This window comes from Ranitomeya variabilis, chromosome 4 (assembly GCF_051348905.1).
Source record: "Ranitomeya variabilis isolate aRanVar5 chromosome 4, aRanVar5.hap1, whole genome shotgun sequence".
NCBI classification, from domain to species: domain Eukaryota; kingdom Metazoa; phylum Chordata; class Amphibia; order Anura; family Dendrobatidae; genus Ranitomeya; species Ranitomeya variabilis.
The window spans coordinates 740180746-740200940 of record NC_135235.1 but is presented as its reverse complement, the minus strand read 5'-3'; the positions used below and the strand labels follow the sequence as shown (position 1 = coordinate 740200940).

Here is a 20195-nt window from a genome sequence, read left to right as displayed (position 1 = left end):
TGTAATGTGTCCACCGCCCACTTTATGGCCAAGCATTCCTTTTCTACGATGGAATAATTCTTCTTAAGTGCCAACAGCTTCCTACTCAGAGAATGGGGTGCTCCTCACAGTGTATCACCTGAGAAAGGACTACTCCTAAACCAACTTCTGAGGAGTTATTCCGGAGTACAAACTCCTTTTTACAGTTTGGGGCAACCAGAACCAGCTGCTTACATATCAGATACTATCAGTTCTTGAAAGGCTGTCTCCACCTCTGCAGTCCATTTGGCCATAGCTGATTGTATCCACTTAAGGAGGTCAGTCAGGGGTGTTGCCATTAAATCAAAGTTTGGGAGGAATCTCCTGTAATACCCCATGATTCTCAGAAAGACTCTAACTTGCTTCTTTGAGAGTGGTCTTGGCCAATTTTGGATTGCGTCCTTTTTAGTGATCTGGGGTTTGATCTCAACTCTACCTGCTACATATCCTAGGTATTTGCCCTCTTTCTTTCCAATGGCACATTTTTTTAGATTTATAGAAAACCCCACTTTCCTGAGAGCATCAAACACCGCCGTAGCATAATTCTTATGGAGTGCGAGGATCTGGTCCATAGCCCTCTGGAATGTGTCCGGGGCTCCCTGTAAACCAAACAGCTTCCAGACGTAGAGAATGTAGTATTCTCGCTTTTTTTTTACATGGGGATTTGCCAATATCCTTTTGTTAAATCCAAGGTGGTTATATACCTTGCTGGCCCAAGTCTCTTCAATCAGGTCATCGACACACGGCATCAGATATGCATCGAACTTGGAGACTTCATTCAGAGATTTGGCATACGCTTTATTTCCTTGTAAACCAGCTCTTGCCAGGCCTCGGGAATTCGTTATGGCTTCAAGTTCACCCACACATGGGATTCCATCAGAACCTCGTGTTCTATGACCTTTGTACACCCTGGAAAATCTGACAACAGGTTCCTGTTCTGCTGCAGCAACTCCGGACCCTGCTGTTTTTGGACCTTCAACAGTGTCTTCGCTACTGCGACTTATTTAAATCTGCTTCTGGTTTGACCAGCAAACATGGAGTTTCAATGGGCTCCATGTCATGCCATGGCTTGATAAGATTGCCGTGGTACAATTGGTACGATTTTCGTCTTCCTGGTTGGTGAATCTTGTACTTCACTTCACCAAGCTTTTCCACCACCTCATAGGGGCTTTGCCATTTGGCCAAGAACTTACTTTCCACTGTGGGAATTAGTACGAGGACTCGGTCCCAAGAGCTGAAGTTTCCCACCCTGGCTGACCAGTTGTAGACACTAGATTGAGCCTGTACAGGAGATGTCCTTTTATGATGGGAATCACCTTCACAATCCTCTCGCATCTGGGTGATGTGCTTGATGAAGCTCCGGTGGGGGGTGATTTTTGCTTCTCAGGTTTCCTTTGCTATATCAAGGAGACGCTGCGGATGTTAGCCATTTAGAAGTTCAAACAGAGAGAATCCATTACAGCTTTGTGGAACCTCCTGGATAGAAAGCAACAGATGAGACAGGGGACAGTCCCAGTCTCGACCGTCCTTCTCTATGACCTTCTTAAGCATATTCTTCAATTTCTTTATTCAATCTTTCCACAAGGCCATCTATCTGGAGATGGTACATGGACGTTTTCAGTTGTGTAATTAGCACGGCCTTACACAGTTCCCTCATCACCTTACTCATACAAAGTGTTCCTTGGTTGGTCAATATCTCCCTCTATAATCCTGTCCATGGAAAAACGTGTACCAACTTGCGGGCTATACTTTTAACCGAGAAGTTTCTCAGGAGAACTGCTTCAGGTTACCGCGTAGCATAGTCAAGGATGACCAACATGTATTGATGCCCACTAGCAGATTTAACCAGGGGACATAGCAAGTCCATGGCAATTTGCTTGAATGGCACTTTGTATGATGGGTAATGGAATGGCACGAGAAGACTTAGAAAGTGAGAGGAGGGGGCAGTTACCTGGCAGATGGGATAGGACCTGCAATGCTTTAAGATTTTCTGGTGACATCCAGGCCAATAGAACAATCTCATATCCCATTCTTGAGTTTTGTCCATGCCCAGATAGCGACCCAAGAAAAGTGAATGGGCCATCCTGTACACATGGCTCCGCTCCATACACACACGGCTCTGCTCCATACACACATGGCTCCGCTCCATACACACATGGCTCCGCTGTATACTTCGTACACACATGGCTCCACTCTGTACACCCCAAACACACATGGATCCGCTTCGTACACCTCGTACACACTCGGCTCCGCTTTATCCACACTGTAAACCACTGCTGACCCCAAACATAAACTGCCCCTCATCCAGCACCATGACAACCAGCACAGCAGAGTCCTGCATACACTGAGGCCCCTGATCATGTGACCCCTGACTCCTCCCCTCCTGTGACCTCATCACAGGTCCTGTGTGCACAGAGCAGCCATATATGTGGAGTGCGGCTCTGCGGGTGGAGGTCGGTGCTGGAGGCTCCATTATTCTCTATGTGGAGTGCGGCTCTGCGGGTGGAGGTCGGTGCTGGAGGCTCCATTATTCTCTATGTGGAGTGCGGCTCTGCGGGTGGAGGTCGGTGCTGGAGGCTCCATTATTCTCTATGTGGAGTGCGGCTCTGTGGGTGGAGGTCGGTGCTGGAGGCTCCATTATTCTCTATGTGGAGTGTGGCTCTGCGGGTGGAGGTCGGTGCTGGAGGCTCCATTATTCTCTATGTGGAGTGCGGCTCTGCGGGTGGAGGTCGGTGCTGGAGGCTCCATTATTCTCTATGTGGAGTGCGGCTCTGCGGGTGGAGGTCGGTGCTGGAGGCTCCATTATTCTCTATGTGGAGTGCGGCTCTGTGGGTGGAGGTCGGTGCTGGAGGCTCCATTATTCTCTATGTGGAGTGTGGCTCTGCGGGTGGAGGTCGGTGCTGGAGGCTCCATTATTCTCTATGTGGAGTGCGGCTCTGCGGGTGGAGGTCGGTGCTGGAGGCTCCATTATTCTCTATGTGGAGTGCGGCTCTGCGGGTGGAGGTCGGTGCTGGAGGCTCCATTATTCTCTATGTGGAGTGCGGCTCTGCGGTGGAGGTCGGTGCTGGAGGCTCCATTATTCTCTATGTGGAGTGCGGCTCTGCGGGTGGAGGTCGGTGCTGGAGGCCCCATTATTCTCTATGTGGAGTGCGGCTCTGCGGGTGGAGGTCGGTGCTGGAGGCTCCATTATTCTCTATGTGGAGTGCGGCTCTGCGGGTGGAGGTCGGTGCTGGAGGCTCCATTATTCTCTATGTGGAGTGCGGCTCTGCGGGTGGAGGTCGGTGGTGGAGGCTCCATTATTCTCTATGTGGAGTGCGGCTCTGCGGTGGAGGTCGGTGCTGGAGGCTCCATTATTCTCTATGTGGTGTGCGGCTCTGCGGTGGAGGTCGGTGCTGGAGGCTCCATTATTCTCTATGTGGAGTGCGGCTCTGCGGGTGGAGGTCGGTGCTGGAGGCCCCATTATTCTCTATGTGGAGTGCGGCTCTGCGGGTGGAGGTCGGTGCTGGAGGCTCCATTATTCTCTATGTGGAGTGCGGCTCTGCGGGTGGAGGTCGGTGCTGGAGGCTCCATTATTCTCTATGTGGAGTGCGGCTCTGCGGGTGGAGGTCGGTGGTGGAGGCTCCATTATTCTCTATGTGGAGTGCGGATCTGCGGGTGGAGGTCGGTGCTGGAGGCTTCATTATTCTCTATGTGGAGTGCGGCTCTGCGGGTGGAGGTCGGTGCTGGAGGCTCCATTATTCTCTATGTGGAGTGCGGCTCTGCGGGTGGAGGTCGGTGCTGGAGGCTCCATTATTCTCTATGTGGAGTGCGGCTCTACGGGTGGAGGTAGGTGCTGGAGTCTCCATTATTCTCTGTGGAGTGGAGGTCGGTACTGGAGGCTCCATTATTCTCTATGTGGAGTGCGGCTCTGCGGGTGGAGGTCGGTACTGGAGGCTCCATTATTCTCTATGTGGAGTGCGGCTCTACGGGTGGAGGTCGGTGCTGGAGGCTCCATTATTCTCTATGTGGAGTGCGGCTCTGTGGGTGGAGGTCGGTGCTGGAGTCTCCATTATTCTCTATGTGGAGTGCGGCTCTGCGGGTGGAGGTCGGTGCTGGAGGCTCCATTATTCTCTATGTGGAGTGCGGCTCTGCGGTGGAGGTCGGTGCTGGAGGCTCCATTATTCTCTATGTGGTGTGCGGCTCTGCGGTGGAGGTCGGTGCTGGAGGCTCCATTATTCTCTATGTGGAGTGCGGCTCTGCGGGTGGAGGTCGGTGCTGGAGGCCCCATTATTCTCTATGTGGAGTGCGGCTCTGCGGGTGGAGGTCGGTGCTGGAGGCTCCATTATTCTCTATGTGGAGTGCGGCTCTGCGGGTGGAGGTCGGTGCTGGAGGCTCCATTATTCTCTATGTGGAGTGCGGCTCTGCGGGTGGAGGTCGGTGGTGGAGGCTCCATTATTCTCTATGTGGAGTGCGGATCTGCGGGTGGAGGTCGGTGCTGGAGGCTTCATTATTCTCTATGTGGAGTGCGGCTCTGCGGGTGGAGGTCGGTGCTGGAGGCTCCATTATTCTCTATGTGGAGTGCGGCTCTGCGGGTGGAGGTCGGTGCTGGAGGCTCCATTATTCTCTATGTGGAGTGCGGCTCTACGGGTGGAGGTAGGTGCTGGAGTCTCCATTATTCTCTGTGGAGTGGAGGTCGGTACTGGAGGCTCCATTATTCTCTATGTGGAGTGCGGCTCTGCGGGTGGAGGTCGGTACTGGAGGCTCCATTATTCTCTATGTGGAGTGCGGCTCTACGGGTGGAGGTCGGTGCTGGAGGCTCCATTATTCTCTATGTGGAGTGCGGCTCTGTGGGTGGAGGTCGGTGCTGGAGTCTCCATTATTCTCTATGTGGAGTGCTGCTCTGCGGGTGGAGGTCGGTGCTGGAGGCTCCATTATTCTCTATGTGGAGTGCGGCTCTGCGGGTGGAGGTCGGTGCTGGAGGCTCCATTATTCTCTATGTGGAGTGCTGCTCTGCGGGTGGAGGTCGGTGCTGGAGGCTCCATTATTCTCTATGTGGAGTGTGGCTCTGCGGGTGGAGGTCGGTGCTGGAGGCTCCATTATTCTCTATGTGGAGTGTGGCTCTGCGGGTGGAGGTCGGTGCTGGAGGCTCCATTATTCTCTATGTGGAGTGCTGCTCTGCGGGTGGAGGTCGGTGGGGGAGGCTCCATTATTCTCTGTGGGTGGAGGTCGGTGCTGGAGGCTCCATTATTCTCTGTGGGTGGAGGTCGGTACTGGAGGCAGCTGACAATCAGCGTGATTTCAGTAGTCGCGTCCCATTAATAAAGTAGAACCAAAGAGAAGCCGCAGAATCACTGGAAAGAGCAAATCCTTGCCCGCTCTCTTCCTTCAGACTTCGGTGCAGACAGGACATTCTGTTTCATGGACGTGTTCACTTGAAAGAGCGAGTTTTGTCCTCTTATCACCTTCTAGTAGGAATAGAGAATATCCCTTAATAATCTAATATGTCCGTGTTCACACCACGAGAGCAGCATTCAGGCCAAACCTCCTCCAGTCCTCAGACTGGAGCTCAATAATGGCCACCAGAAAAAGACACTACTCACTAGTAGAGGTGAATGAATTTTTCAAAATTCGGTTCCAATTATGATCGGGGCCGTATATTGTTTTTGCAATATTCACCGAACACAGCGGAAAGCCTTTGGAGTAGAAATTACCGCATATGTTCGGAATATATTCACTCAACTCTACTCACTAGTGTCTTTTTCCAGCGTCATACAGGATCAGATCCACAGATTACGGCTTATACCGGAATAACCGCTCCAGTCGTTATTTATGATCTTCCATCTTCTTCTCAGTCAGATCTCTACAACATTGGATCCTCTCAGTGAAGATCTTCTATAGAAGAGAATTTCCTGATTTACCCATCAAGGACGGATATGGACAGAGACAAGATGGCGGAGAGGATATTACACCTCACCCTAGAGATCCTCTTCCGGCTTACTGGAGAGGTGAGAGATTCTGATGGCGTCACATTACATCATTCTTATCTATGAGAATAACAGATGGACAGAACTGGAGAGGTGAGGACTCTGGAAATGTCTGTAGTGAGATTTATTAATGTGTCTCTCTATAACCAGGATTACACAGTAGTGAAGAAGACCTCTAATGAGTGCTGTCAGGACCCTGTGTCTGAGGGATGGGGAAGACCCCTGAGCCCAATCACAGGGCCTCCACCTCACCTGATACATGAGGACATCAATGACCGGAAGATCCTAGAACTCACCTACAAGATGGTTGAGCTGCTGACTGGAGAGGTGACACTGCTGGGAATGCTGGGACATTATACAGTAACACTATGAAGGGATCGGGGGATGACGGTATCATTGTATGTGTCAGGTTCCTATAAGGTGTCAGGATGTCTCCGTCTATTTCTCCATGGAGGAGTGGGAGTATTTAGAAGGACACAAAGATCTGTACAAGGACGTCATGATGGAGGTTCCCCAGCCCCTCACATCACCAGGTAATAGGCAGGACTAAATACACACGGCCTATAATTATCTGTATGTAAAGAATGAATTCAGTCCCTGTATGTGTTTCTTCCAGATCTATCCAGTAAGAGGACAACACCAGAGAGATGTCCCCGTCCTCTTCTTCCACAGGACTGTAAACAGGAAGATCCCAGTGTTCCTCAGGATCATCAGGTAGATGGAGAGAAGGTGTCATGAGATCTCCCCTATGATGTGTAGACGGCTGTGAAGGGCTTGTGCTCAGTCTTGTTTTATCCACCAGTATTATATGTTTTATACTTGTGTAATGAGAACGGTGCAGATGGCAGGATTAGAGCTGATCATAGATGGGACTTCTCCATCTGTCGGTGACTTTTACAATATTTGTTTCAGGGTGAAGATCTGACCCATATTAATACTACAGAGACATATGTGAGGGGTGATGAGCGGTGTAAAGAGGAGAGTCCTACATATGACTACCCAGGTGAGTAGTAACCACTAAATGCAGAGAAGTCACAGATTCTACTGTAATTATATGTTGAATTTCTAGTGGAAGTACCGGTCCTGGAAGGACCATCAAGTGAGAAGCCAAACTGTCTTTAGGTGAACAAGAAATACAGTTATGCTCAAAACTTTACACACCCTAGCAGAATTTTAGCTTTCTTGGCCTTTTTTCAGAGAATATGAATGACTAGATGGTGGGAATATTCTAACACATCGGGTATTCAAGAATATGCATGTCCACGTAGTATATTGAACAGTCCACGTAGTATATTGCCCAGCCACGTAGTATATTGCCCAGTGATGTAGTATACTGCACAGAGCCACGTAGTATATTGTCCAGTGACGTAGTATATTGCCTGCTCGCTCAGGGCCTGTGATGACGTCGCGGTCACATGACCGTGACGTCACGGCAGGTCCTGCTTGCGCAGGCGCGCAAGGCCTGTGATGACGTCGCGGTCACATGAAAATATCTAAATGACCCTGATCAAAAGTTCACATACCCCATTTCTTAATACAGTGCATTGCTCCCTCTAACATCAATGCCAGCTTGAAGTCTTTTATGGATGTGGATGAGGTTCTTTATTTTCTCAAATGGTAAAGCTGCCCACTCTTCTTGGCAAAAAGCCTCCAGTTCCTGTAAATTCCTGTTCTGTCTAGCATGAACTGTGCACTCGAGAGTGGCTCAATGATATTGAGGTCAAGAGACTGAGATGGCCGCCAGAACCTTCAGTTTGTTCCACTGTAGGACAGGTCGACTTGGCCTTGTGTTTTAGATCATTGTCAAGTTGGAACGTCCAAGTATGTCCCATGCGCAACTTCCAATCTGATGATTGCGAATTTGCCTCCAGTATTTGCTGATAATGTGCTGCATTCATGTTTCCTTGAACTTTGACCAACTTTCCTGTGCCTTTGTAACTCACACATCCCCAAAATATCAGCGATCCACCTCCCTGCATGGTGTTCCTGTCATCATGGGCTTTGTTGACCTCTCTCCAAATGTAACGTTTATGGTTGTGGCCAAAAAGTTAAATTTTGGTCTCATCCCTCTAAATTAGTTTGTTCCAGAAGTTTTGAGGCTACACTCCCTGACAGAAGTTATATCGCTTATCCATTTTATGTAAATAAAAGCTTATAACCTGACGTTAAATTCATCCATTGGTTGTATAAATTATTCTTTTGAAAGCTGAAACCCTCCGAAATGTGGTTTAGGTTAAGAAAATAAATTGGCATAAAAGCAGAAATATTGATAATTTAATGGACACAGAATGGTCAGATTTTGACAAGACAAAAGTTTTGTCGCCTGGTCATATAATGCACCCAATCCTAGTTTACATCCTCACCTGTGCTCAGTAAATGATTGGTTAATTAGTGTGTGTGTATAAAAATGAACCCAGCACCCCAGACCTTCACTTGAACTGCATCTTGATCTCTGACAACATGCCAAAAATCCACCCTGCGACCAAAGCCTGGATTATCAAGAGGCTGAAGACCAGATCCAGTGCAGATGTGTCTCAGCGTCAAGGACAAAGAATTACAAAAAGATTTGATGAGACTGGAGATGTTTGACAAACCCAGGTCCAGCAGACCCCGCAAGACAACTGCTCAGGAGGCACGTTTGTTGGTTAGAAAATCCAAGGCAAACCCCTCTTCCACTGCAGCAGAGCTCCAACAGGCCTGGTCACCTCAAGTCCTTGTGTCAACTGGAACAGTTTGTAGGATTCTGTCTCAGAATGGCCTCCATGGTCGAATCACTGCCCAGAGCCAGCACTAAATAAAAGGCAAATAAAAAACCGTGTGGCATTTCCGAAGTCCCACAGCCTGCTAAACAGATGGATGCTGGAAAAGTGGCAGAAGGTGGATTTCTCTGATGAATCTTCAGTAGAATTACACCACAGCCGCCGCAAATACTGCAGGAGACCTACTGAAGTCCGTATGGACCCAAACTACACCCAGAAAACAGTTTAATTTGGTGGTGGAAAGATCATGGTCTGGGGTTATGCAGCAGGATGGTGCTCCGTCTCATACATCCATCTCTACAACAAAGTTCCTCCAGGCGAAAAAGATCAAGGTGCTCAAGGACTGGCCAGCCCAGTCACCAGACATGAACATCATTGAGCATGTTTGGGGTAGGATGAAAGAGGAAGCTTGGAAGACAAAACCAAAGAATCCAGATGAACTCTGGGAGGCATGTAAGATGGCATTCTTTCTATTCCTGATGACTTCATTAATAAATTGTATGAATCATTGTTGAACCGCATGGATGCAGTCCTTCAAGCTCATGGAAGTCACACAAAATATGAAATAGCACCACAACTTCATTCACCAATGTTAGGCAACATAGATTTGTATTTTAATTTAATTATTTGTTTGAATATCACATTACTTTCTGTGGGCGACAAAACTTTTGTCTTGCCAAAATCTGACCATTCCGTGTCCATTAACTGATCAATATTTCTGCATTGATGCCAATTTATTTTCCTAACCTAAACCACATTTCGGAGGGTTTCAGCTTTCAAAAGAATAATTTATACAACCAATGGATGAATTATCGTCAGGTTATAAGCTTTTATTTACATAACATGGATAAGCCACATAACTTCTGTCAGGGAGTGAAGTGTCTGTGCTGTTTTTTGTGTATTTTAGGCAAGATACTTTGTGGCATTTGCGCAGTAATCGCTTATATATGGCACCTCGACCATGCAGCACATTTCTCTCCAAGTGCCTCCTTGTTGTGCTTCTTAAAACAGCTACACCTCTAGTTTTCAGAGAGTTCAGGATTTCAGCTGATGTTATTTGTGGGTTTTTCTATGCATCCCAAACAATTTACCTAGATGTTGTGGACAACGTTTTTGTTGGTCTACCTGACCGTGGTTTTGTTTTTAGAGCCCCTGATTTTCCATTCGTTAATCACAGTATGAACGCTGCTGACTGGCATTATCAATTCCTTGGATATCTTTTTGTATCCCTTTCCTGTTTTATACAGTTCAACTACATTTTTCCGTAGATTTATAGAATAAAAGAACAATTTACATTTTACTCAAAATATATATCTATAAAGAGAAAAATCAGACAAACTGAACATTTTGCAGTGGTATCTTAATTATTGCCAGAACTGTATATTGTGGAGCTGTGTATACTTCTCCTGCCCTGTATAAATGGTGCCATTCTCTTCTCAGTATCAATTATGTGTATATACACTGCACAGCACCACTCCTCCTGTCCTGTATATATACACTGCACAGTACCGCTCCTCCTGTCCTGTATATATACACTGCACAGTGCCACTCCTCCTGTATATATACACTGCACAGTACCGCTCCTCCTGTCCTGTATATATACACTGCACAGTACCGCTCCTCCTGTCCTGTATATATACACTGCACAGTACCACTCCTCCTGTCCTGTATATATACACTGCACAGTACCACTCCTCCTGTCCTGTATATATACACTGCACAGTACCACTCCTCCTGTCCTGTATATATACACTGCACAGTACCACTCCTCCTGTCCTGTATATATACACTGCACAGTACCACTCCTCCTGTATATATACACTGCACAGTACCGCTCCTCCTGTCCTGTGTATATATACACTGCACAGTACCACTCCTCCTGTCCTGTGTATATATACACTGCACAGTACCACTCCTCCTGTCCTGTGTATATATACACTGCACAGTACCACTCCTCCTGTCCTGTGTATATATACACTGCACAGTACCACTCCTCCTGTCCTGTGTATATATACACTGCACCGTGCCACTCCTCCTGTCCTGTGTACCGGATTTTTCTGACTATAAGACTTATCGGACCATAAGACGCACCTAGGTTTTAGGGGAGGAAAATAGGAGAAAAAAAACTGAAGCGAAAAATGTGGTCACTTCTGTACTTAATATCCCCATCCTGCTACACATGGCCGCTCATCCTTATCCTGGTATGTATGGCCCCCTCCTTATCCTGGTATGCATGGCCCCCATCCTTATGCTGGTATGCATGGCCCCCTCCTTATCCTGGTATGCATGGCCCCCTCCTTATCCTGGTATGCATGGCCCCCATCCTTATCCTGGTATGCATGGCCCCCTCCTTATCCTGGTATGCATGGCCCCCTCCTTATCCTGGTATGCATGGCTCCCTCCTTATCCTGGTATGCATGGCCCCCTCCTTATCCTGGTATGCTTGGCCCCCTCCTTATCCTGGTATGCTTGGCCCCCTCCTTATCCTGGTATGCATGGCCCCCTCCTTATCCTGGTATGCTTGGCCCCCTCCTTATCCTGGTATGCTTGGCCCCCTCCTTATCCTGGTATGCTTGGCCCCCTCCTTATCCTGGTATGCATGGCCCCCTCCTTATCCTGGTATGCATGGCCCCCTCCTTATCCTGGTATGCATGGCCCCCTCCTTATCCTGGTATGATTGGCCCCCTCCTTATCCTGGTATGCATGGCCCCCTCCTTATCCTGGTATGATTGGCCCCATCCCGTTCATGGTACGACTGGTCCCATCACAAAAGATTAAACAAAAAAAACAAACCATTACACTTGCCTTCCTCCGTTCCCTGGCAGTGTCCTCGCATGGCAGGGACGTCATGTGCTGCTCACAAGCAGAGCACAGGTGCCGGAATACTCACCGGGACTGTGCGCACATAGAGCAGTGAGTATTCATTGCTCTTCAGTAGCGCGGTGTCAGCCATCGGCTTCCTGCTGCTGCCGGCGGTCACTTGTGTCGATAAAATAGAGAAATGAATATTCAGGACGCGCTCAGAAGTGTATTAGACCCGCTGGAGTGCCTTGTGGTCATAGTAGGATGCCTGGGAGTCACAAGGCAAAGTAAAAGTACGTGTGGACCTGGACAAGCTATTTGACCAAGACACTGTTCAGAAAACCTGTTATGGGCTTTTATTTTTGGAATGGACTGCAGGAAGGTAGTGGTGCTGGTCCGTTTCCTCCAGGCCGGCTCTTGGGTCTTATAAGTGACCCATGGACACAGATGCCACTTTAGAAAAAAACCTGCAGGAAGGGTTTGGGTGTGTCAGTTTGGAGTGTGCAACCTGCGGAGCAAGACGTCTCTGCAGAAGCTCAGCCTGTGTTGACACAGAGCCAGCAGAGCAAACTCCTGGAACCCCGCAGTGTTATACGGTGGTGCTGTTGCCTTCGGCAACCGGACTCCCAGTGACTGCTTTGTTTCCCTGCTGTGATCCGGAGGATTCCGCATGCTGTACACTGTGTGAGTGTGGACATTAAAAACACGTTTGCTGCAAACTTTTCCTCTGGTCTCTGTCTGTCACACTGAACCAGCCCTGCTGCACTACAATATATACAAACAAGGAAAAAACCATAACCCTTCCTACTCCTCTTTCCCCCGCAGCGCGTAGTCTGTGTTAAATATTTTAATAAAATGGCATCGGAAACTCCTCCAGCCTCGTAGGAGCTCGCGGTAAGTCCTCACGTATTCGGTCAGCACCTACATATACCGAAATCTCCGGCTACACTCCTCCATCCTCATCGTCCTCCCTGTCACCTCTATTAACCCTGGATGCGTCCTCTGATTCTGGCCACACTGCGCTGGCGCAGTCTACACCGACTTCGGACAGAAGGACGCAACCAGAGCTACATTATAGATACTGAAATAAAATTTTGGCAAAGCGCTAACAATTTTGTCTGGACCATTTTTGGAGGCGTTTTTTCTCTGTATTTTTTTTTGTGTTGTTCCAATACACACAGTAAACCGTTTTAAATGGCGCCAACACTTTCGTCCATGATTGTATATAGAGAAATGTGAGACAATATAGAGATTAAAATACACTTTATTAGATTGCAATTGATAACAGCTAAAAATACAAAAAGCCATTTAAGAAGGATAAATGTAATCACAAAAAGACAATGGAATGGGGCATCTGGATGAGCAGTGGATATGTCCTAAGCATACAGCCTTATGGATCGTTCACACATCCTGATATTTCCAGTACTGTAAAAGCCAGAACCAGAGATATTTGTGTCCATTTGTACATGGATTTCTTACATGTGGCAACCATGTGCCGCAGCAGTATCATAACGGACGTTGAAGACAGCTCACATTATTGACCCTTGCTCTGCCTGCGATCAGCATTAGCAGGGGACAATGTTGAGAGATGTATTGAGACCCCGCTTAAAAATAAAATAAAAAATCCCATTGTACTAACCTTAAGGGTATGTGTCCACGTCAGGGCTGCCACTAGAAATTTCAGAGCCCCATACTGGCAAAATTTGCTGGGCCCCCTTGAGACTCCGCCCAGGCTCCACCCCAGCCCCACTTCCATGCTCCACCCCTCAAACTGTCCACAGTCCCACCGCTCTCTCTTGGAAAAACTCCACTTCTCTCCTATCACACATTAACAGTTCCCATCACTAGATCACACATATAGCCGGCAGCTTTTGTTTTGGCCAAAAGTTTTTTAAAGCCGCCACGATAACACGGTAGACACTTTTGGCCGGGCCCCACTCTGCTGTAACCTAGTAAATAGTTGTTAAAATATGCAATACAATTTAGGTATATTTTTATTTATGATGATGTGTGCAAAACTGTAAAGCGCTGCGGAATATGTTAGCGCTATATAAAAATAAAGATTTATTTATTTTTCAATTTTTAAAATGACCAATAATATCACATACAAGGAACAAATGCCACCTCACCATGACCAGACCACATATTACCACTACATAGTGACTGAATACTACAATTCTGATCAGTAATTAAAAGGAAAAAAAAGCACCATACTATCACCATAAGTGCCAGTATTCACAGGAGATCTGTACTTTGTATGCAGTGTCTGTGTACAGATAATACAGTGATCACTGGTGACATTATATACAGGAGCTCTGTATATAGTATACAGTGTATAGTGTCAGTGTATAGGTAACACTGACTCACCAGTGACGTCTGTAGGTGAAGTCCTTCATCTTTCATCCAGCACAGACCGCCATCACTTCATCCAGCCAGGACTCGTCTCTGCAGGAAATAACACAGTTATCTCGAGCTCCGCCTGTAGAACATATTACTTCATTTTTCCCAACTTCTACATTACACCACATGAAGAAAAAGAGGCGACATAGTATCACTCTACACAGTAACAGGACCGCCCCCTCATTTAAAACAGTATCCTCAGAAAATAAAATAAATACATCACTGCAGTAATAATATCCCTAAATTAGTCCCTAAGGTAATAATATTCCCCATCCTGGCCAACGTGTGTCTCATTCCTGGCTCCAGCCATATGTTCTTTCATCCTGCCCTCATGAGTATCCATTCTGCCCCATATGATCTCCCCATCCTGGCCCATTTGTCTCCATCATATCCATCCTGCCCCATGTTCCTGCACGATCTGTCTCCAATTCTGCCCCCAGTGTCTCCAATCATGCCCCCATGTCTGCAATCCTGCCACTTGTCTCCAATCATGCCTCCTGTGTCTCCATTCTGCCCCATCTGTCTCCAATCCTTCCCCATCTGTCTCCAGTCATGCCCCCATGTCTTTCATCATACCCCGTATCTCCATTCTGCACATGTCCAGCATCTCTGCCCCCGCGTCCAGCATCTCTGCCCCCGTGTTCAGCAAAAAGAGTTCTTACCTTGCCATGCTCCTGCGGCGGGCGAAGCACACTTCCTCCACGCAGGTGAAGGACGCACTCGCCAGCGGCTGACAATGACGTCAGACGCCGGCGAAGTGCGACTGCGCACTGCGGCCGCTCAAGTAAGCTGCCAGCCTCCGACTGGCTGGCGGCGGCTGACTGTTAACCTCTTTAACCCAAAGGGTGGTCTGCACGTTAATGACCAGGCCAATTTTTACAATTCTGACCACTGTCCCTTTATGAGGTTATAACTCTGGAACGCTTCAACAGATCCCGGTGATTCTGACAATGTTTTCTCGTGACATATTGTACTTCATGATAGTGGTAAAATTTATTCAATATAACTTGCGTTTATTTGTGAAAAAAACGGAAATTTGGCAACTTTGAATTTTTATGCCCTTAAATCACAGACATATGTCACACAAAATACTTAATAAGTAACATTTCCCACATGTCTACTTTACATCAGCACAATTTTGGAACCAACATTTTTTTTTGTTAGGGAGTTATAAGGGTTAAAAGTTGACCAGAAATTTCTCATTTTTACAACACCATTTTTTTTTTTAGGGACCACATCTCATTTGAAGTCATTTTGAGGGGTCTATATGATAGAAAATACCCAAGTGTGACACCATTCTAAAAACTGCACCCCTCAAGGTGCTCAAAACCACATTCAAGAAGTTTATTAACCCTTCAGGTGTTTCACAGGAATTTTTGGAATGTTTAAATAAAAATAAACATTTTAACGTTTTTTCACACAATTTATTTCAGCTCCAATTTGTTTTATTTTACCAAGGGTAACAGGGGAAAATGAACCACAAAAGTTGTTGTACAATAAGTCCTGAGTACGCTGATACCCCATATGTGGGTGTAAACCATTGTTTGGGTGCATGGCAGAGCTCAGCTCGGAAGGGAAGGAGCGCCATTTGACTTTTCAATGCAAAATTGACAGGAATTGAGATGGGACGCCATGTTGCGTTGGAGAGTCCCTCATGTGCCTAAACATTGAAACCCCCACAAGTGACACCATTTTGGAAAGTAGACCCCTTAAGGAACTTATCTAGATGTGTTTTGAGAGCTTTGAACACCCAAGTGTTTCACTACAGTTTAAAATGCAGAGCCGTGAAAATAAAAATTCTTTATTTTTTTCACAAAAATGATTTTTTAGCCCCCAGTTTTGTATTTTCACAAGGGTAACAGGATAAATTGGACCCCAAAAGTTGTTGTCCAATTTGTCCTGAGTACGCTGATACCCCATATGTGGGGGGGAACCACTGTTTGGGCGCATGGCAGAGCTCGGAAGGGAAGGAGCGCCATTTGGAATGCAGACTTAGATGGATTGGTCTGCAGGCGTCACATTGCATTTGCAGAGCCCCTGATGTACCCAAACAGTAGAAACCCCCCACAAGTGACACCATTTTGGAAACTAGACCCCCAAGGAACTTATCTAGATGTTTTGTGAGAACTTTGAACCCCCAAGTGTTACACTACAGTTTACAACGCAGAGCCGTGAAAATAAAAAATCTTTTTTCCCACAAAAATGATTTTTAGCCCCCAAATTTTTATTTTCCCAAGGATAACAAGAGAACTTTGACACCAAAAGTTGTTGTCCAATTTGTCCCGAGTACGCTGATACCCCATATGTTTGGGTAAAGCTCTGTTTGGGCGCACGGGAGAGCTCAGAAGGGAAGGAGCACTGTTTTACTTTTTCAACGCAGAATTGGCTGGAATTGAGATCGGACACCATGTCGCGTTTGGAGAGCCCCTGATGTGCCTAAACAGTGGAAAGTGGAAACTCCCCAATTCCTAGCCCTAACCCTAGCCCTAACCCTAGCCCTAATGGGAAAATGGAAATAAATACATTTTTTTAATTATTTTATTTTTCGCTAACTAAAGGGGTGATGAAGGGGGGATTGATTTACTTTTATAGCGGGTTATTTAGCGGATTTTTATGATTGGCAGCCGTCACACACTGAAAGACGCTTTTTATTGCAAAAAATATTTTTTGCGTTACCACATTTTGAGACCTATAATTTTTCCATATTTTGGTCCACAGAGTCATGTGAGGTCTTGTTTTTTGCAGGACGAGTTGACGTTTTTATTGGTAACATTTTCGGACACGTGACAGTTTTTGATCACTTTTTATTCCGATTTTTGTGAGGCAGAATGACCAAACACCAGCTATTCATGAATTTCTTTTGGGGGAGGCGTTTATGCCGTTCCGCGTTTGGTAAAATTGATAAAGCAGTTTTATTCTTCGGGTCAGTACGATTACAGCGATATCTCATTTATATCATTTTGTTATGTTTTGGCGCTTTTATACGATAAAAGCTATTTTATAGAAAAAATAATTATTTTGGCATCCCTTTATTCTGAGCACTATAACTTTTTTATTTTTTCTTTGATGACGCTGTATGGCGGCTCGTTTTTTGCGGGACAAGATGACGTTTTCAGCGGTACCATGGTTATTTATATCCGTCTTTTTGATCGCGTGTTATTCCACTTTTTGTTCGGCGGTATGATAATAAAGCGTTGTTTTTTTGGCTCGTGGTTTTTTTTTTTGTTTTTCTTACGGTGTTCACTGAAGGGGTTAACTAGTGGGCCAGTTTTATAGGTTGGGTCATTACTAGCGCGGCGATACTAAATATGTGTACTTTTATTGTTTTTTTTTTTGTTTGTTTGTTTTTAGATAAAGAAATGTATTTATGGGAATAATATATATTTTTTTTCTTTTATTTAGGAATTTTTTTATTTTTTTTTGTAACACGTGGAAATTTTTTTTTTACTTTGCCCGGGGGGGGACATCACAGATCGCCGATCTGACAGTTTACACAGCACTCTGTCAGATCGGCGATCTTACTTTCATTGGAGCAGGCTGCTCTGCAGCCTGGTCTGGACCCGGAAGTACTCCCTGCAGGATCCGGATGCAGCCCCGCGGCCATTTTGGATCCGGGGACTGCAGGGAGGAGACGCTCGGTACAAGGTGAGTACATCGCCTTGTACCGATCGTCTCAGGGAAGCCCGCAGGGAGCCCCCTCCCTGCGCGATGCTTCCCTGTACCGCTGGTACACCGCGATCATGTTTGATCGCGGTGTGGCGGGGGTTAATGTGCCGGGGGCAGTCCGTGACCGCTCCTGGCACATAGTGCCTGATGTCAGCTGCGATAGGAAGCTGACACCCGGCCGCGATCGGCCGCGCTCCCCCCCCATGAGCGTGGCCGATCGCATATGACGTACTATCCCGTTGGTGGTCATACGGGCCCACCCCACCTTGACGGGATAGTACGTCAGATGTCAGAAAGGTGTTAACTATTGACGTGCTGGCACGGGCCCGCACGTCAATAGTGTACCGCAGCGCGTGCAGGGGGGGGGCCCGATGAGCAGATGAGGCGGGGCCCGATGCGGGCCCCCTCTGCCCACCGGGCCCCATACGCCAGTCATGGCTGTCATGCCTTGATGGCGGCGCGATGATGCCGGATGTGTGCAATGAACACATCCGGCATCATCGCGTCAAAGAAGGGGGCGGGGCTTAGGGCGGAGCAGGTTTGCTGCTCCGTCCAAACCGCCGGCCATCCTGAAGGTGAACACAAACCCTAAGGGCTCATGCTTCTCTGCGAGGAAAACTAACATGCGCAATCTTTTAAAAAGTCGGACTGCACTCTGACCAATGTAAATCTATGAACATGCTGTGGTTGTCCTCATATCTCGGATGAGACTCGCCAATGCAAGTGTGACAATTATTAACCAGCAGAGGGAAAGCCGATGGCTGGGGGCTGATGTTTATAGCCTGGGAAGGTGGTTGTACACATGGAGCTTCCCAGGATATTAATATCAGCTCACAGCTGTATACTTAGTCTTTCCTGGTTATTAAAATAGGGGGCCCCTCAAAAAAATGACTTGTGCACACGTTGCGGATTTACTGCGTATCTGCGTTTTTTTCCACGCAGAGACGCTGCAGATCCGCCAAGTGATGTACAGTATAATGTAAATTAATAGGGAAAATTTTGTGCTAATTTTGCAGAAAATTCCGCATGGAAAACACAGCGGATTGAAAGAAGGAGCATGTCACTTCTTTTGTGCGGGTCTGCAGCATTTCTGCACCCTTCCATTATAGAAATCCGCAGGGGTATAAATGCATGAAATCCGCATTAAATCCGCAACAAAAACTCATCAAATCTGCACCTGCGGTTTCTGCCAGGAGATGCAGATATTGTGCAGAAAATTCTGCACCCAAATCCGCAATGTGTGCACATAGCCTAAGGGCTCGTTCACACTTTGCGGATTCTTCTGCGGATTTTTCCGCTGCGGAATTGGAAAATCCGCAGTGCAAAACCGCTGCGGTTTTCAATGCGGATTTTACTGCGGTTTCTTCTGCGGATTCCTCTGCGGGTTTTCAACAGCACTTTCCTATTGGTGCATGTTGAAAACCGCTGCGGAATCCTCAGAAAGAAGTGACATGCTCCTTCTTTTTTTCCGCAGCAATTCCGCGCTGTTTTTACCGCGATTTTCCGCAATGTGGGCACAGCGGTTTTTGTTTTCCATAGGGTAACATTGTACTGTACCCTGCATGGAAAACTGCTGCGGATCCGTAGCATCAAATCTGCTGCGGATCCGCAGCAAAAACCGCAAAGTGTGAACATAGCCTTAAGGTCCCCCTTTAATTAATAATCAGCAAAGGCTAGGGAGAGAGCTGCGGGCCAATGTTAATAGCCCACGAAGGGACCATGGACATTGACCCCATTCCAGACTAAAAACCTCAGCTCTCAGCCGCCCAAGAAATAGCCCATATATAAGAAGCACCAATTCTGGCACTTAGGGCTCCTTTTCACTTGCGAGACATACGGCCGTGTCTCGCAGGTTAAAACCCTCATCTGGCGCCGCCACTTGGGAGCGGAGCGTGCAGCTCCATATGTTGCTATGCAGCTGCACACTCCGCTCTGGAGTGCCGGCGCCAGAGGAGGGTTTTAACCTGCAAGAAACGGCCGTATGTCTCGCAAGTGAAAAGGAGCGCTAAGCCTCGCTCTTCCCACTTGTCCTGGTGCGGTGGCAAGTGAGGTGATAGTTGGGGGGGATTGATGTCACCTTTGTATTGTCAGGTGACATCAAGCCCAGAGATTAGTAATGGAGAAGCGTCTTTAAGACGTCCTCATTACTAACCCCGTAGTCAATTTTTATAAAAAAAAAAACACACACAGAATAAAGTCTTCAATTGAAAAAATGACTCCTTTAATGAATCTAAATTAAACTATACTCACGTCATCTCCCAGTCCTTTGATGCCAAGGTCTCCTGTAACAGAATTAAAATAATAATAACAATATTGCTCAACTGTCCACCGAGATAATAATCTATTTGTCCCATGATGGTTCAAATACAAAGGTGCCATCAACCCCCCCCAACAATCAACCAACTTGCCACTGTACCAGGGCAAGTGAGAAAAGCTAGGTTAAGTGTCAGATTTGGTGCATTCTGTGGATGAGCCTTTTCTGGGGTGGCTGAGAGTTGATGTTTTTAGTCTAGGATGGGGCCAATATACATGGGAAAGTACCCCATTACAATAGCCAGGAAAGCTTACACACACTGTACTAATTGTG

General features: G+C 47.0%; 3 protein-coding genes across 4 annotated transcripts in view; all 3 read left to right on the top strand.

The window, feature by feature from the left end:
* Positions 1 to 20195, top strand: part of LOC143768015 (uncharacterized) — a 611009-nt gene that overhangs the window by 287179 nt on the left and 303635 nt on the right. The window contains exon 1 of one of the 2 annotated variants that reach the window (XM_077256649.1): positions 4065 to 4156. The exons of the other annotated variant lie outside the window; for it this stretch is intronic. The gene's annotated coding sequence lies outside the window, so the exon portion shown is untranslated. Of the gene's footprint in view, positions 1 to 4064; positions 4157 to 20195 lie in introns of those variants that run through there. 2 annotated transcript variants of the gene reach the window in all.
* The window catches only part of LOC143768029 (uncharacterized), a 788341-nt gene that overhangs the window by 595145 nt on the left and 173001 nt on the right, over positions 1 to 20195 (top strand). The window lies entirely within an intron of this gene.
* LOC143768022 (uncharacterized) overlaps positions 1 to 20195 on the top strand; it is a 209043-nt gene that overhangs the window by 175643 nt on the left and 13205 nt on the right. Inside the window, exons 1-5 of the mRNA XM_077256666.1 lie at positions 5839 to 6002; positions 6132 to 6308; positions 6391 to 6514; positions 6598 to 6695; positions 6894 to 6984. Of these exons, the coding sequence (XP_077112781.1) occupies positions 5931 to 6002; positions 6132 to 6308; positions 6391 to 6514; positions 6598 to 6695; positions 6894 to 6984 (562 nt within the window). The 5' untranslated portion in view covers positions 5839 to 5930. Of the gene's footprint in view, positions 6003 to 6131; positions 6309 to 6390; positions 6515 to 6597; positions 6696 to 6893; positions 6985 to 20195 lie in introns of the transcript that reaches the window.